This window comes from Coregonus clupeaformis, chromosome 25 (genome assembly GCF_020615455.1).
Source record: "Coregonus clupeaformis isolate EN_2021a chromosome 25, ASM2061545v1, whole genome shotgun sequence".
Taxonomy (NCBI): Eukaryota; Metazoa; Chordata; class Actinopteri; order Salmoniformes; family Salmonidae; genus Coregonus; species Coregonus clupeaformis.
The window spans coordinates 25,869,158-25,886,916 of NC_059216.1; the positions used below are offsets into that span (position 1 = coordinate 25,869,158).

The 17,759-nt window shown below is 47.0% G+C and overlaps 2 protein-coding genes and 1 pseudogene across 2 annotated transcripts; all 3 read right to left on the reverse strand.

Annotated features, from left to right (window-relative positions):
* Positions 1-150: 150 nt before the first annotated feature.
* On the reverse strand, positions 151-774 carry LOC121538915 (annotated as a pseudogene).
* Positions 775-10,347: 9,573 nt separating this feature from the next.
* LOC121538917 (B2 bradykinin receptor-like) lies at positions 10,348-11,409 on the reverse strand. The gene has a single exon (XM_041847077.1). It carries the CDS (start codon positions 11,407-11,409, stop codon positions 10,348-10,350), a length of 1,062 nt encoding a protein of 353 aa, XP_041703011.1.
* Positions 11,410-15,100: 3,691 nt separating this feature from the next.
* On the reverse strand, positions 15,101-16,132 carry LOC121538918 (B2 bradykinin receptor-like). Its single transcript, XM_041847078.1, has one exon. The coding sequence runs from the start codon at positions 16,130-16,132 to the stop codon at positions 15,101-15,103; it is 1,032 nt and encodes a 343-aa protein (XP_041703012.1).
* Positions 16,133-17,759: the final 1,627 nt, after the last annotated feature.

Consider the following 17,759-nt stretch of genomic DNA (forward strand, 5'->3'; position numbering starts at 1 on the left):
TTTCCGTGCCTGCAAGCATATCTCCTACACAATCTAAACCTGATAGGCCTACACAATGTGGTTCTAGATTGCACACATTTGATGTGGATACATTAGATAAATTGCGTTATTCATTGAAAATGCCATTTAGTGTGCAATAACTACATGATATCAAATGACAAATGTGCAGGAAAATGCAGGAAGCCATGTCTGTATTACAACATGTTTGATTTGATCAACCCTGTGGTGATAGGTTGATACACAGGCATTTCAGCTTTCAGTTGTAGCAGAACTCCTGCGATTCTTAGTTCTCCTGTAGATGGCGCTAACTTTCCTCCTAAAATACAGACCGGAAAATACATACAGCACAGGGTTTAGGCTACTGTTCAGAAACGTTAGGTAGGTTGAAAGCTGGGTTCCAATATCCAGGGTATGATCCCACATCTCGTCCAAAACCTCTGTTTCACACAGTAGATCGAGTAGGGTGAAGAGTTTGAAGGGACTCCAACACACAAGGAACAGCATCGTCACGGCGTAAACGAGGACTGTGGCCTTCCTGTAGTTTCTATCCTCTATGTAAACACTCTCCCTCCTCTTCCTCAGGGCTCTAAAGATGTTACAACTGCAGGAAATAATCACCACAAAAGGTTGAATAAAGCCCACAATGTTCATCAGGAGGTTGTGGGCCAGCTTCCAAGATTTCCCTGAGTTTTCAGGATACTCCAGAATACACACCATTGTCTGAAGTTCATCAACAAACATCACCTTTATGTGAATCGTCGCCAGCACCCCCATCATGTCACGGTTTCGGCCGAGGCTGCCTCTCTCCCTTGTTCGGGCAGGCTTCGGCGTTCGTTGTCTCCGGAGTACTAGCTGCCACCGTTGTATGTTTCATGTTCGTTTGCTTCTGTCTAAGTGTTGTCACACCTGTTTTCATTCAGTGTCATTAGTGTCCTATTTAGATCCCGTTGTGTGTGTCAGGTGTTGTGTAATATTGTTTTGTGTCAGATGTGTTTTCGCTCGGTTGAGCTTCTCTCCACTGCGCTGGAGTTACGCACCTGTTTGTGCGCTGTTCTGTTTCGTTTTCGCCTTCGTGCGTATTTCGCCTTCGGGCAAGAGTTGTCCGTTTTGCCGTGTTTTCGGCTCAATACAAGTTTGTTGGATTATCCGTCTGCGTCCTGCAATTGATTCCGCCACTACACCTACAGCACACCTTGACAGAATATTACACCACCTATGGAATCAGCAGGAGCCGCAGCAGCCCAGGCGACTCTGGAGGACAGGGTCCGGGAGCAAGGGGACCAGATCCTGCAGATGGGGACCGCCCTGCAGGAGGTGATCACCACCATCCGAGGCTGGGGGACGCCTCCACCGCCACCCTCCGTGCCAGCACCATCGGCCAGTCAGCCTAGTCCCGCACCAGAAACCCGAGGAGTCCGACTCTCGCTCCCGAGGGCTTACGATGGGACCGCAGCCGGGTGCCAGGGTTTCCTTCTCCAGGTGGAGCTGTACCTGGCCACCGTGCATCCGGCGCCCTCGGGACATGAGAGCGTGTCCGCCCTGATCTCCTGCCTGTCCGGGAAGGCGTTGGAGTGGGCCAACGCGGAGTGGAGGAGGATCGACGCGGACACCATCACGTACAGCGAGTTCTCCCGCCGCTTCAAGGCGGTGTTTGACCATCCCCGGAGCGACGCGGGGGAGCGTCTGGTCTTCCTCCGGCAGGGGAGGAGGAGTGCTCAGGAGTTCGCCCTCGAATTCCGTACTCTAGCGGCAGATGCAGGGTGGAATGATCGTGCCCTCGTCGATCACTACAGGTGTAGTCTACGAGAGGACGTCCGTCGGGAGCTGGCCTGTAGGGACACCAGCCTCACGTTCGACCAGTTGGTCGACATGTCCATCAGGCTGGATAACCTGCTAGCTACCCGCGGGCGTTCCGAGGGGGTCCGTCCATTTCACCCTCCAGCGCTTCCGAGCCGTGCCCCATGGAGCTCGGGGGTGCTGGCGCTAGAGAGAGGAGGGGTCGGCTTGCTAGGGGGGTCCATCCCTTGCACCAACTGTGGTCGGGGAGGACACACCGCGGCTAGGTGCTGGGGATGGCCTCCTAGGGGAGAGGACGACAGGTCCCGCACTGGGGATTCCCTCCAGGTGAGTAGGCGCCCACTCACCCAGAGCTCTCTGTTGCACATTTTTGTATGCCTGTGCGTTTTCCACAGGTAGCACCTCATTCCCAGCATAAGGCGCTGGTAGATTCAGGCGCGGCTGGGAATTTTATTGATAAAAAGTTTTGTTTAGCGTTAGGGATTCCCCTTCTTCCTGTTGATGTTCCTTTCCCGTTCATGCCCTAGATAGCCGTCCGTTGGGTACGGGCTTGATCAGGGAGGTCACGGCGCCACTTAGGATGTGTGCGCAGGGGGGTCATCAGGAGATGATTCAGCTATTTCTGATTGACTCTCCTGCGTATCCGGTGGTGCTGGGCATGCCCTGGTTGAGTACCCATAACCCATCCATTTCGTGGCAGGAGAGGGCTCTGATGGAGTGGTCTGCTCAGTGTGTGGGTAGATGTTTGGGCGTTTCCGTAGGGGGCTACCTCGGTGGAGAGTCCAAACCAGGTGCCCGCATTGCACGTTCCCCCTGAGTATGGGGATTTGGCTATTGCGTTTAGTAAGGCGAGGGCGACGCAGTTGCCGCCCCATAGGCAGGGAGATTGTGCGATAGACCTCCAGGCAGGAGCTGCGCTCCCACGGAGCCATGTGTATCCTCTGTCTCAAGAGGAGAAGAAAGCTATGGAGACTTACATAGACGAATCTCTGAGACAAGGATACATACGGCCTTCCACTTCCCCTGCGTCCTCGAGTTTCTTTTTTGTGAAGAAAAAAGATGGTGGTTTGCGCCCGTGCATCGATTACCGTGGTCTCAATCAGATTACGGTGAAGTACAGTTATCCACTCCCGCTGATTGCGACCATGACTGAGTCGTTGCATGGGGCGCGTTTCTTCACAAAAATTAGATCTCAGGAGCGCATACAACTTGGTGCGCATCAGGGAGGGCGATGAATGGAAAACAGCCTTTAGTACCACCTCGGGCCATTACGAGTATCTGGTCATGCCATACGGGTTGATGAACGCTCCGTCAGTTTTCCAATCATTCGTGGATGAGATCTTCAGGGACATGCAGGGGCAGGGGGTGGTTGTGTACATTGATGACATTCTCGTGTACTCGCCTACCCGTGTCGAGCATGTGGCCCTGGTGCGCAGAGTGTTGCGGAGGCTGGTGGAGCACGACCTGTATGTGAAGGCAGAGAAGTGTCTGTTTTTCCAGGAGTCGGTCTCCTTTTTGGGGTATCAGTTGTCTGCGTCAGGGGTGAAGATGGAGGTAGACCGGGTGTCGGCCGTGCGTAATTGGCAAACACCAACCACTGTGAAGGAGGTGCAGCAGTTTTTGGGGTTTGCGAATTACTACCAGAGGTTTATCCGGGGTTTTGGACAGGTGGCAGCTCCCATCACGTCTCTGTTGAAGGGGGGTCCGGTGCGTCTGCAGTGGTCGGCCGAGGCGGACAGGGCGTTTGGGAGGCTGAAGGACCTGTTTACGTCGGCCCCGGTGCTGGCGCATCCGGATCCCTCTTTGCCGTTCCAGGTAGAGGTGGACGCGTCAGAGGCCGGTCTAGGAGCCGTGCTTTCACAACGGTCTGGCGCGCCACCTAAACTCCGCCCCTGTGCTTTTTATTCTAAGAAGCTCAGTCCGGCGGAGCGGAACTATGACGTAGGGGACAGGGAGCTGTTAGCCGTGGTACAGGCCTTAAAGGTGTGGAGGCACTGGCTTGAGGGGGCTCAACACCCTTTCCTCATTTTGACGGACCACCGTAACCTGGAGTACATCCGGGCGGCGAGGAGGCTGAACCCTCGCCAGGCAAGATGGAATATGTTCTTGACCAGGTTTACTTTTAAGATCACGTACATCCCTGGGTCACAGAATGGTAAGGCAGATGCGCTGTCTCGGCGGTATGACACGGAGGAAAGGTCCGTGGAGCCCACTCCCATACTGCCGGAGTCGTGTCTGGTGGCACCGGTAGTGTGGGAGGTCGATGCTGAACTCGAGCGGGCGTTACGCACCGACCCTAGTCCACCACAGTGCCCGGAGGGTCGAAAGTACGTTCCGCTCGAGGTTCGGGATCGATTGATCTATTGGGCTCACACGTCACCCTCCTCTGGACATCCGGGTATCGGCCGGACAGTGCACTGTCTTAGTGCCAAGTACTGGTGGCCCACGTTGGCAAGGGATGTGAGGGTTTATGTTTCCTCCTGCTCGGTGTGCGCCCAGTGTAAGGCGCCTAGACATCTGCCTAGGGGTAAGTTACTACCCCTGCCCGTGCCACAACGACCATGGTCCCACCTCTCGGGGGATTTCCTTACTGACCTTCCTCCTTCACAGGGGAATACCACCATACTGGTCGTTGTGGACCGGTTTTCTAAGGCCTGTCGTTTGCTCCCCATGCCGGGCCTTCCTACCGCCCTGCAAACTGCCGAGGCCCTGTTCACCCATGTGTTCCGGCACTACGGGGTACCCGAGGATATTGTGTCTGATCGGGGTCCCCAATTTACCTCCAGAGTCTGGAGGGCCTTTATGGAGCGGTTGGGGGTCTCGGTGAGCCTCACCTCGGGTTACCACCCGGAGAGTAATGGGCAGGTGGAACGTGTAAACCAGGATGTGGGCAGGTTTCTTAGAACATACTGCCAGGACCAGCCGGAGGAGTGGGCAAGGTACGTTCCCTGGGCCGAAATGGCCCAGAATTCCCTACGCCATTCCTCCACTAACCTAACCCCTTTCCAATGCGTGTTAGGTTACCAGCCGGTTCTGGCACCCTGGCAGCAGAGCCAGATCGAGGCTACTGCGGTGGATGAGTGGGCGAGGCGCTCGGAGGAGACATGGAACGCTGCACACGTCCACCTGCAGCGGGCCCTCCGACGTCATAAGGCGAGCGCTGATCTCCACCGCAGTGAGGGACCGGTGTACGCACCTGGTGATCGAGTCTGGCTCTCTACCAGGAACCTGCCCCTCCGCCTGCCCTGTCGGAAACTGGGTCGGCGGTTTGTAGGGCCATTTAAAGTCCTGGGAAGGTTGAACGAGGTGTGTTATAAATTACAGCTACCTGTTGAATATAAAAGTATTAACCCCTCGTTCCATGTGTCCCTTCTCAGGCCGGTGGTAGCTGGCCCACTCCAAGACAGTGAGATCAGGGAGACTCCTCCGCCCCCATTGGACATCGAAGGGGCACCGGCGTACTCCGTGAGGTCCATCTTGGATTCGAGACGTCGGATGGGGGTCTCCAGTATCTAGTGGAGTGGGAGGGGTACGGTCCGGAGGAGCGGTGCTGGGTGCCGAGGGAGACATTTTGGACCCGTCTCTCCTGACGGAATTCCATCGTGGACACCCGACGCGCCCGGCTCCGCGTCCTCCGGGTCGTCCCCGAGGCCGAGTCAGCGCACGTCTGGAGCCGCGCGTCAAGGGGGGGGTACTGTCACGGTTTCGGCCGAGGCTGCCTCTCTCCCTTGTTCGGGCAGGCTTCGGCGTTCGTTGTCTCCGGAGTACTAGCTGCCACCGTTGTATGTTTCATGTTCGTTTGCTTCTGTCTAAGTGTTGTCACACCTGTTTTCATTCAGTGTCATTAGTGTCCTATTTAGATCCCGTTGTGTGTGTCAGGTGTTGTGTAATATTGTTTTGTGTCAGATGTGTTTTCGCTCGGTTGAGCTTCTCTCCACTGCGCTGGAGTTACGCACCTGTTTGTGCGCTGTTCTGTTTCGTTTTCGCCTTCGTGCGTATTTCGCCTTCGGGCAAGAGTTGTCCGTTTTGCCGTGTTTTCGGCTCAATACAAGTTTGTTGGATTATCCGTCTGCGTCCTGCAATTGATTCCGCCACTACACCTACAGCACACCTTGACACATCAGCAGCCCAAACAGCCACAGGATGAGGCAGACCACCAATGAATAGATGTAGGGAGGGACGATGCTGTGGACCAGGATCCATTCTGTTGTGGAGCGGAGTCTAGATGGTGGGAAGTATTGTGCTAATGTTTTCTGACAGTAGCATTGCCATGGGGACCATCAGCTCTGTGCTCAAAGGAAAATAAATGAAAATATCTTATCTGTGCTTATTATCCACTAAAAAACAACAATATTCATGTAAATATTGTGACACTGAAGTTGGATACTGTATTTGGCATGGAAATAGAAGCCAAATGGGGAAAACACTGTAATCAATCTCCTGAACATTGTAGCCAGATATCTTTCAAAACATTATGCTGAAGTCCAAACTCTTCAAAACTCCCCTGTAGGGTCACCATTAGTCACTTAAGCTGTTGCTTAAGTATGCAGAATCCACAGATATGTTTAGTATTTCTGGTGTTGTTTGACAAAAGAGGGATTTAAGCATGATGTTTTAATAAAGACATGACATGAGTCCTTGGAGTAATTGATCACACATTTTTTTTATTAATATTTCTTCTAAAATGTGATTTAGTAACTAATAAAATATTTATAATGTGCAACTCTGTGTAGAACATCCTTAAAAATACAGATGGCTGATCAAATGACTATGCTTTCTTCTTGTCAAGTTGAATAACCTCTAAAAAGTGGAAGTCTCAGTGTTTTGGTCTATAAGTATTCATTTGTATTAAACTACGTTAGTCTCTATATAATTACTTTATTCAGATGCCTGGCTCACAAAGCCATCTTTTTTAAGGTAATGTAATAAATTGCTTACCTAGTGTTAATTTATTTTTGTAAGGAGTTTTGTGGTGTTGTTCATCTTTAAGCTACTCACTGAGTTAGGGAGAGATCTGCTGGAAAGTTTGGTTCTGTATACAGCATTCTTCGACACCCTTGTCCCACCGTGTATGTCAACTTGTTTATAAGACATTTTCAGTTTGCCTCCTGAAGCGCCAAAGGTCAAGTCAGTATATACGAATACTCAAGGAGAGAACATGTATTTTGTCAAGTGAAGAGCTTGTTGTCCAAGTGTACAAACACATTTATTTTAGAATGTCTTTGGCTTTCCTTTTAGAATTATTTTAGAACATTATTATAACCTCTATAAAGTGGTCTGGAGCTTTTTGGAAGAGGTGTAAGAACATATACAGTTGAAGTCGGAAGTTTACATACACTTAAGTTGGAGTCATTAAAACTCGTTTTTCAACCACTCCACAAATTTCTTGTTAACAAACTATAGTTTTGGCAAGTTGGTTAGGACATCTACTTTGTGCATGACACAAGTACTTTTTCCAACAATTGTTTACAGACAGATTATTTCACTTATAATTCACTGTATCACAATTCCAGTGGGTCAGAAGTTTACATACACTATTTTGACTGTGCCTTTAAACAGCTTGGAAAATTCCAGAAAATTATGTCATGGCTTTAGAAGCTTCTGATAGGCTAATTGACATAATTTGAGTCAATTGGAGGTGTACCTGTGGCAGTATTATAAGGCCTACCTTCAAACTCAGTGCCTCTTTGCTTGACATCATGGGAAAATCAAAAGTAATCAGCCAAGACCTCAGAAAACAAAATTGTAGACCTCCACAAGTCTGGTTCATCCTTGGGAGCAATTTCCAAACGCCTGAAGGTACCACGTTCATCTGTACCAACAATAGTACGCAAGTATAAACACCATGGGACCACGCAGCCGTCATATCGCTCAGGAAGGAGACGCGTTCTGTCTCCTAGAGATGAACGTACTTTGGTGTGAAAAGTACAAATCAATCCCAGAACAACAGCAAAGGACCTTGTGAAGATGCTGGAGGAAACAGGTACAAAAGTATCTATATCCACAGTAAAACGAGTCCTATATCGACATAACCTGAAAGGCCGCTCAGCAAGGAAGAAGCCACTGCTCCAAAACCGCCATAAAAAAGCCAGACTACGGTTTGCAACTGCACATGGGGACAAAGATCTTACTTTTTGGAGAAATATCCTCTGGTCTGATGAAGCAAAAATATATAATTGTTTGGCCATAATGACCATCGTTATGTTTGGAGGAAAAAGTGGGGGCTTGCAAGCCAAAGAACACCATCCCAACCATGAAGCACGGGGGTGGCAGCATCATGCTGTGGGGGTGCTTTGCTGCAGGAGGGACTGGTGCACTTCACAAAATAGATGGCATCATGAGGAAGGAAAATTATGTGGATATATTGAAGCAACATCTCAAGACATCAGTCAGGAAGTTAAAGCTTGGTTGCAAATGAACATTGACCCCAAGCATGCTTCCAAAGTTGTGGCAAAATGGCTTAAGGACAACAAAGTCAAGGTGTTGGAGTGGCCATCACAAAGCCCTGACCCCAATCCTATAGAAAATGTGTGGGCAGAACTGAAAAAGCGTGTGCGAGCAAGGAGGCCAACAAACCTGACTCAGTTATACCAGCTCTGTCAGGAGGAATTGTCCAAAATTTACCCAACTTATTGTGGGAAGCTTGTGGAAGGCTACCCGAAACGTTTGACCCAAGTTAAACAATTTAAAGGCAATGCTACCAAATACTAATTGAGTGTATGTAAACTTCTGACCCACTGGGAATGTGTTGAAAGGATTATTCTGACATTTCACATTCTTAAAATAAAGTGGTGATCCTAACTGACCTAAGACAGGGAATGTTTACTAGGATTAAATGTCTGGAATTGTGAAAAACTGAGTTTAAATGTATTTGGCTAAGGTGTATGTAAACTTCCAACTTCAACTGTACATAATTGCAGGCCGAGGGCCAAGTAGATGGCTTGATCTATGATTTCCTTTCTGTTCCCCCTTTCTCTCAAGTAGATTTAAACTTAATCATAGAACAGTCTCTGTTTATATTTCATCATGAGTTGTTTCAAATTGAATAACATTTTATTTGTCACATGTGCCAAATACAACAAGTGTAGACTTGCCCTTTCCCAACAATGCAATTAAAAAGTAATAAAATTAACAAATAGATAAAAATGTAATAGTAACACAAGAAAATAATGTTTCTGGATTATAGAGTGTACTTGTAATGTATATTTTTACAGAAACATTCTATTGGGACTGTACACTGAGTGTACAAAACATTAGGAACACCTGCTCTTTCCATGACATAGACTGACCAGGTGAATCCAGGTGAAAGCTATGATCCCTTATTGATGTCACTTGTTAAATCCACTTCAACCAGTGTAGATGAAGGGGAGGAGACAGGTTAAAGAAGGATGTTCAAGCCTTGAGACAATTGAGACATAGATTATTATATTATTATTGTGTATGTGTGCCATTCAGAGGGTGAATGGGCAAGACAAAATAATTAAGTGCCTTTGAACGTGGTATGGTTGTAAGTGCCATACGCACCGGTTTGAGTGTGTCAAGAACTGCAACATTGCTGGGTTTTTCACACTCAACAGTTTCCCGTGTGTATCAAGAATGGTTCACCACCCAAAGGACATCCAGCCAACTTTACACAACTGTGGAAAGGATTGGAGTCAACATGGGCCAGCATCCCTGTTGAATGTTTTCGACACCTTGTAGAGTCCATGCCCCGACAAATTGAGGCTGTTCTGAGGGGAAAAAGGGGTTGCAGCGCAATAGTAGGAAGGTGTTCCTAATTTTTTGTACACTCAGTGTAGGTCCATGCTTTAGGTCCACTTGATATGTGTCTGTCTTATTTCACTCTGGTTCATTTCTACATAGACCAAAACATACACTTTAGTGTACAGAACAGATATATACAGTACAGACTACACCCCTCTGATCTTTCTCTCTTAGACACTCAAAAAACAATTAGTCATACTCTCTGTAAACATACTTAGCTTCTCAACTTGAAGGCATGCTGTTCTGTTATACTGTATGGCCGATATTCATCACGACAAACAATGTCTGTTTGCTGGCTAGACATCACCTTAGAGTTGAATAAGAATGTCCTCTTAATCCCTTTCTCACACATTATGACAATGTGAGGGTATATTTGGATTATTACTCTGACCTGTCCATAACTACATTCAATCATATCACATGGAATTGTTCATGGTAAGTACCAAACAAGTCATTGCAATTTGTGCAGTTTAGCTATTCAATAACTATTCCACAGTATTGGTCAGAAAACATTCACTTATCATATAAAATAGATTATTATCAAGGACTTTACAAATGTTTGATTTGTATTAATGTATAAAAATGTCTAAACCATCCTGCCTGTAAAATATCAAATCACTGAGAAACCTTTTTGAGATACAGGTATAGAAAACACACAGTAGCAAAAGCTAAATACAATATAAACACAAAACACATTCACAAGTATTATCATACTGTTACACAAAAAAGTGATGCTAGTGCAGAAATATGTGCTTTAAAATGACATTGTTATTTAGGGTTTATAAATCATACCTTAGTGGAGTCTGTGTACTTAATGGTGGAGTTTAGATTGACAGTATGATAGGACTTCCTTCCCTTTTCACAGCACATCATCTGTCTACATACCCCTTTGGCCCTCTGCTTAAAGTGCTTCCCCACAATCACATACAGAAAAGGGTTCAGTGAGCTGTTGCTGTAGCCCAGGTAGGTAGCCAGTTGAGTGCTGATGTCTAATGCATCCACCCAGCCGCAGCCAGAGATGACCTCATAGTGATACAGGGTATCCAGGAAGATGACAAACTGGTAGGGCAGCCAGCAGAGGATGAAGATGGCCAGGACGATAAGCACCAGGTGGGCAGCCTTCCTCTCCGTGCCAGCTGCCGCCGTGCTCCTCACCCTGCTCGCCTGGTTGTCCCGTAAGACTCTGATGATGTGGTAGCTGCAGAAGGACACAATGGGTACAGGAACCAGAAAGCCCACTATGTTGATGGTCAGGTTGTAGCGCAGCCTCCAGCCGTCGTGGGGGTATGCCATGTAGCATGCCTCCACCCCCAGGTGGGGGAAGAACTGGACGGATCGGAAGAGCAGGGCTGGAAGGCTGAGAAGAGCGCCCACCACCCAGACTCCCAGGCAGATCCCACTGGCCCAGGCTGGTCTTCTCCCTCTGCCCTGGGACGACAGGGGACGGGCCAGCACCAGGTATCTGTCCACACTCACCAGTGTAAGGAACAGGACGCTGCAGTAGTAGTTCATCCCAATGACAATGTTCACCAGCTGACACATAAGCTCACCAAACGGCCAATGGAACTCCTGTACGACTGCCACCACCCAGAAGGGCAGGCAGGATACCATGAGGAGGTCTGCAGCAGCCAGGTTCCCCAGGTAGATGTCTGCCACTGTGCTGTGTCTTCTCTGGAGGCAGAACACACACAGCACGAAGGTGTTGCCCACCATTCCCAGCAGGCAGATGACGGACATGTAAGCTGGCTGGATGGAGTACACCCACTCCCAGGCTGTTGTGTGGTTACACTCGTCCTCGGCCATGAGCACACCCTCCATGAGAGGGTCCCCCGACCAGTTTGAGACCATTTCGAGAGCTGACCGAAAAGAGATTGTGTGTGTCAATGTTGGAGCACAATTTTATATTATAAAACATCAAAAGCTTTTCATTATGTCAATGCTATTGAACATGTGTACCACTACTTCTCTCATTTCAAAGTAAAGTAAACTGCTACCCTCTGGCTCAAAATAAAATGACTAATGTGCTAATGGACTTGGGAGGAAGAGAATGGAAGGGCTAATATTGATATTAGTGAGAGTACACAGGCTCTGCGTGCTGTTGCCTTGTGAAGCACACCTCATCTCTTTACATAAACCACTGTGATGTACAGTCATCTAAATGGTGCTGCAGGCAACAGATGGCCCTTCTAGGTTATCTGGATGACATGGAGCACACTCTCTGTGGACTGACTCTGTCTACACCTAGCACACTCTTTTTGACTGAAGTACCTAAGAGTAGCACACTTTTTTGACCCGGCAGCAAAATGTTTCCTCTCTGTGCCTCATCAATTACTTCACCCACACAATGGTTTCAGTTTCAAGTTTTATTAGTCGTATGTACAAGATAGACGTGGTATACATTGTCCAACGAAATGCTTCCTTGCATGTTCCTTTTCGACAATGCAACACCAATAAGAAATAAGAAAAGATAAGAATACGAACATCAAGTAAATGGCTCTGTAGAATAGAATAAACATTTTAGCATAAAATACAGGGAGGCACAATTTATAGTACAATATTAACACATGTATAAGGGAAGGGGTGATTGGGGGGCAAGTGTTTAAATACATGTAAAAAAATAAAATAAATTATCTTTCCTAATCTTTCTTATTTCTCAGATAAAGGACAGACACTTCAGAACAAACTTCCTTTTGATTTTCTTTTGGGACTATCTGTTGTTCCATGTAGTGAATCTGTTATTCAATGCTTTTGTATGGGCTAATAGCAGAAATTCCCCCCCAGAAAAATCATACATTATATATATAAAAAAGAGATATACTTCAAAGGGGTCTTAAAATTCAAAATCAAATGGCTAAATGATCCTTGATATGACCTTCTTAAAACAATTCCATAAAGCTTAGTAGAACCCCCCTCCCCCGGCTTAGACAGGGCTTAGACTCTTATGGGTTAAATTGTGCAGTATTAGCAATAGTAAATAAGAGTCTGGTCACAGCAGATGCATGTGTGTCTGTGTGTGTGTGTATGCTAAGGTGGGGAGAGTCAGTGCAGGTGGTCAGTCCAGTTCAAGTGTTCAGCAGTCGGATGGCTTGTAGATAGAAACTGTCTCTGAACCTGTTGGTATCAGACCTCATGCTCCGATACCGTCTGACCAACGATAAGGGAGAGAACAGCTCGTGGCTGGGGTGTGTGGGCTCTTTGATGATGCTGCGGGACTTCCTCAGGCACAGTTTCAAGTAGATGTCCTTGATTGGTGGGAACACTGCCCCAGTGATGTACTGGGCCGTCTTCACCACCCACTGGAGGGCCTTGCAGTTGTGGATGGAGCAATTGCCATACCAGGCTGTGATGCAACTGGTCAGGATGCTCCCGATGGTGCAGCGGTAGTAGTGGAGAGGACCCGGGGTGGCATGCCGAATTTCTTCAGCTGCCTTAGGAAGTAGAGGCGCTATTGCGCCCTCTTGACAAGAGTGGTGGTGTTGTTGGTCCATGTCAAGTCATCGGTGATGTGGATGCCGAGGAAGTTAAAACTGCTGACTTTCTCTACTGCAGTGTTCCCTCCTCTGCTCCTGAAGTCAACAATCAACTCCTTTGTTTTGCTGACATTGAGGTAGAGGTTGTTGTCCTGGCACCACAATGCCAGTTCACTTACCTCCTCCCTATTGGCTGACTCGTCGTTGCTGGTTATCAGGTTGGTTATCAGGCCCCTGACCACAGTCGCTCCTGTCTAACCAATAAAGTTTGGGTTTGGGAAAAAATTATAAGAGAGTGTAATATTCTCTGCCCACACAAAGGGACACAACTTTTGTCACCACTGGAAAGTCTGTGACACATTCACTAATTTAGCCATTCAGACATTTAGTCAAAGAAAACACTATAAATCACTAACCCAGAGTTCATCTGGGCCGCTCTGTGTTTAGTTTTAGGTGGTCGTCTCACATTGACATGCATTTAAAATGATTCAACAAGACAGACATAGTTGGTTTGTTTTAACCCAGCAGAGCCTAAGCCCTGTCCAAGCAGGAGGGTTCTACTAAGCTATATGGAATTGTTTTAAGAAGGTCATACCAAGCATCATTTAACTATTTGATTTAGAGTTTTAAGATCCCTTGAAGTATGAAATAAAATATAAAAACAATATTTGATCAAATTATTTTGGGCCTTATTGCTATTAAACCAAACAAACACATTGAATAACAGATTCACTACATGGTACAACAGATAGTCCCAAAAATATACCAAAAGGAAGTTTGTTCTGAAGTGTCTCTCCAATATCTGAGAGGTATAAGAAAGAGCATGAAACATTTTTTTTTTTTTTTACATGTATTTAAGCCCATATTTTTGGACATCTACATTAAACAATCTCCATATACTTCCATTCATTTTTTTAAACTGGTACATGGGGACCTTCAGACGAGTCTTGTGAGGCCTGTGGGCGTCCTAGAGCACAACAACAACCGACATGTACATGTTCGTGAGAGTCTCACCTTTGCACAGAGGGGTCATATTAGTGTGTAGCCCCAACAGTTTAGACGCTACATACATGTTGGCAGATCGGTTGTACCGACTTCCGACGAGTCTTCTGAAACTTGTGGAGGTCTTAGGCAAAACGGAGAACACCATCATGTTTGTAGGCAAAACGGAGAACACCATCGTGTTTGTAGGCAAAACGGAGAACACCATCGTGTTTGTAGGCAAAACGGAGAACACCATCGTGTTTGTAGGCAAAACGGAGAACACCATCGTGTTTGTAGGCAAAACCGGTTGGACGCTACAGACCGATTTTCCGGATGTCTCATGATCTGACAAACACTGCTTTAGCTCTGTCACCTTTCACTGCAGATGCGGAAGTGCGACATAGGCGGATGTGGTGGATTGAGACAAAATAACAGATATCTCTAGTTTAAACTGACATATTTTTATTTTTATTTTTAATGCTAATTAGATTTCCACAGAGGCCCGGACATTGACCTTAGGGGGGTTAAATAATGTTCTCAAAAGTAACAAAATGCCCCTCCTCCTTGCTCGGGCAGGTTTTGGCGTTCGTCGTCACCGGCTTACTAGCCACTACCGCTCCATTTACAAAAACTGTTCAATGTACATTTCTACTAAATACTGACTCATTTTTAGAACACAATAAGTTCCTATTTACACAGCATATTTGACAGAACACAAATATACTGTGTAGTATTTATATATATTGCACAAAATTAAAAGAACCAGCCATCCTAGATAACATATACAGTGTTGATAAATACATTCTGAACTGAAGCATGGTTTCTAAGTTAAAGCACATTGATACTGTGAAGGCAATTAGTATACTTAAATAGAATGCAGTCAACTCAACAGAGGGCTGAGTGCTCCAGTGTCAATTTCGGTCATAGAGGTAAAAGTTATAACTTGTTCCCTTTTGGGTTGGTTTTCCAGAAACAGATTAAGCCTAATATTGGACTGAAATAATTTTTAGTCCAGGACTAAGAGAATTTCCATTGAACAAACTTTTAGTCCGGGAAACCGGCCCTTCATGTGCATTAAACTCAAGTCAGTTTTTTGAGTGTGGATGACTATTGCGATCGTAGTGATCTGGTGGCCATTTCTTCCTCATAGACAGTTGTTTGAACACATCCTTGACCTTCTTCCTGAAGTTCTTCCCCACGATCACGTAGAGGACTGGGTTGAGCATGCTGTTGAAGAAGCCCAGGTAGGTGAACACTTGTTTGCAGATCTCCAGACTGTTGCTCAGGTGGCAGCCTGAGATTACGCCCGCCCTCTGGAGGACTTCCAGGGCCGTGACTAGGTGGAAGGGCACCCAGCAGAGCAGGAAGGTCAGGAGAACAGCCAGCACCAGCAGAGTGGCCTTCCTTTCTGTGTGCTCCGCCTTGATCCTCTCCATGGCCTGGTTATTCAGGGCGTGGATGATCTGACAGGTGCAGTAGGAGATCACTGACACAGGGATGGCAAACCCCAACACAATGAGCATCACGTCGAACACCACCTCCATCTTGGGACTGGGGTAGTCCAAGAAGCAGGCGGTCACCTGGATGTCTGGGAACCACTTCACTGCCCTGAAGAGCATGGTAGGGGTGCCCAGCAACAGGCCAAAGCCCCACACTAACAAACAGCCCAGCTTGGCGTAGGAGGGCCTCCTCATCCTCCCGTGGCTCATAGTATGCACCAGCGCCACATAGCGGTCCACACTGACCAGAACCAGGAAGTAGATACTGCTGTAGGCGTTCATCTTGATGCCCACGTTGACCAGGCGACACAGCAGGGGGCCAAAGGCCCAGTCGAAGCCGTTGGCCACATTGACAGCCCAGAAGGGGAGACAGGAGACCAGGAGAAGATCAGCAGCAGCCAGGTTGCTCAGGTAGATCTCTGCTACGGTGCAGGCCTTCTTATGCAGGCAGAACACCAACAGGACAAAGACATTATCCAGAATCCCCAGTATGCTGGTGGCCAGGATGTAGGCCGGTTGCATGGTGTGGAGCCAGTACCACTCCTCAGCGTAAGGGCAGTGGCTGGTGTTGGTACTGTTGCTTCCAGTCATGTCTATGGAGTTGGTGATGATGTCCATTTTGGAGCTGTAGAGAATATGTTGTGTAAATGTAACAGTGGTTGTTCAAGGAGGGGGACGGGGGTACATGGTAGAAAGGGGAGACCAGGGCACAAAGTAACACTTTCAGTCTTTTGCTTATTTCTGAAAAGATAATTTGATTTAGATTAATAATATTTTTATACAAACAACATACATATCACAGCTACCATTACACACTGTATCTCCAATTTTAGGACATACCCATTGATTACAATTCAACCGAAAGTGGTTGCAGGGTTAAATGTAACACTTGAAACTGATACCGTAAAATTTATATTAAACGCAGTCTTAAATAGCCGCATGTCCCTTTTAATAGCCGTGCAACTGCACATATTTCAGCAAATAAACGCCTGTTTAAAATAAATGCTGGGTCTACAGTGAGGGAAAAAAAGTATTTGATCCCCTGCTGATTATGTACGTTTTCCCACTGACAAAAACATGATCAGTCTATAATTTTAATGGTAGGTTTATTTGAACAGTGAGAGACAGAATAACAACAACAAAATCCAGAAAAACGCATGTCAAAAATGTTATAAATTGATTTACATTTTAATGAGGGAAATAAGTATTTGACCCCTCTGCAAAACATGACTTAGTACTTGGTGGCAAAACCCTTGTTGGCAATCACAGAGGTCAGACATTTCTTGTAGTTGGCCACCAGGTTTGCACACATCTCAGGAGCGATTTTGTTCCACTCCTCTTTGCAGATCTTCTCCAAGTCATTAAGGTTTCGAGGCTGACGTTTGGCAACTCGAACGTTCAGCTCCCTCCACAGATTTTCTGGAGACTGGCTAGGCTCTCCAGGACCTTAATGTGCTTCTTCTTGAGCCACTCCTTTGCTGGAATACCCATCCACGACCCATTTTCAATGCCCTGGCTGAGGGAAGGAGGTTCTCACCCAAGATTTGACAGTACATGGCCCCGTCCATCGTCTCTTTGATGCTGTGAAGTTGTCCTGTCCCCTTAGCAGAAAAACACCCAAAAGCATAATGTTTCCACCTCCATGTTTGATGGTGGGGATGGTGTTCTTGGGGTCATAGGCAGCATTCCTCCGCCTCCAAACACGGCGAGTTGAGTTGATGCCAAAGACCTCGATTTTGGTCTCATCTGACCACAACACTTTCACCCAGTTCTCCTCTGAATCATTCAGATGTTCATTGGCAAACTTCAGACGGCCCTGTATATGTGCTTTCTTGAGCAGGGGGACCTTGCGGGCGCTGCAGGACTTCAGTCCTTCACGGCGTAGTGTGTTACCAATTGTTTTCTTGGTGACTATGGTCCCAGCTGCCTTGAGATCATTGACAAGATCCTCCCGTGTAGTTCTGGGCTGATTCCTCACCGTTCTCATGATCATTGCAACTCCACGAGGTGAGATCTTGCATGGAGCCCCAGGCCGAGGGATATTGACAGTTCTTTTGTGTTTCTTCCATTTGCGAATAATCGCACCAACTGTTGTCACCTTCTCACCAAGCTGCTTGGCGATGGTCTTGTAGCCCATTCCAGCCTTGCGTAGGTCTACAATCTTGTCCCTGACATCCTTGGAGAGCTCTTTGGTATTGGTCATGGTGGAGAGTTTGGAATCTGATTGATTGATTGCTTCTGTGGA

Bases quoted from the DNA above. Each gene is read 5' to 3' on its own strand.
- LOC121538918 (XM_041847078.1), bottom strand. From the start codon at position 16,132: ATGGACATCATCACCAACTCCATAGACATGACTGGAAGCAACAGTACC.
- LOC121538917 (XM_041847077.1), bottom strand. From the start codon at position 11,409: ATGGTCTCAAACTGGTCGGGGGACCCTCTCATGGAGGGTGTGCTCATG.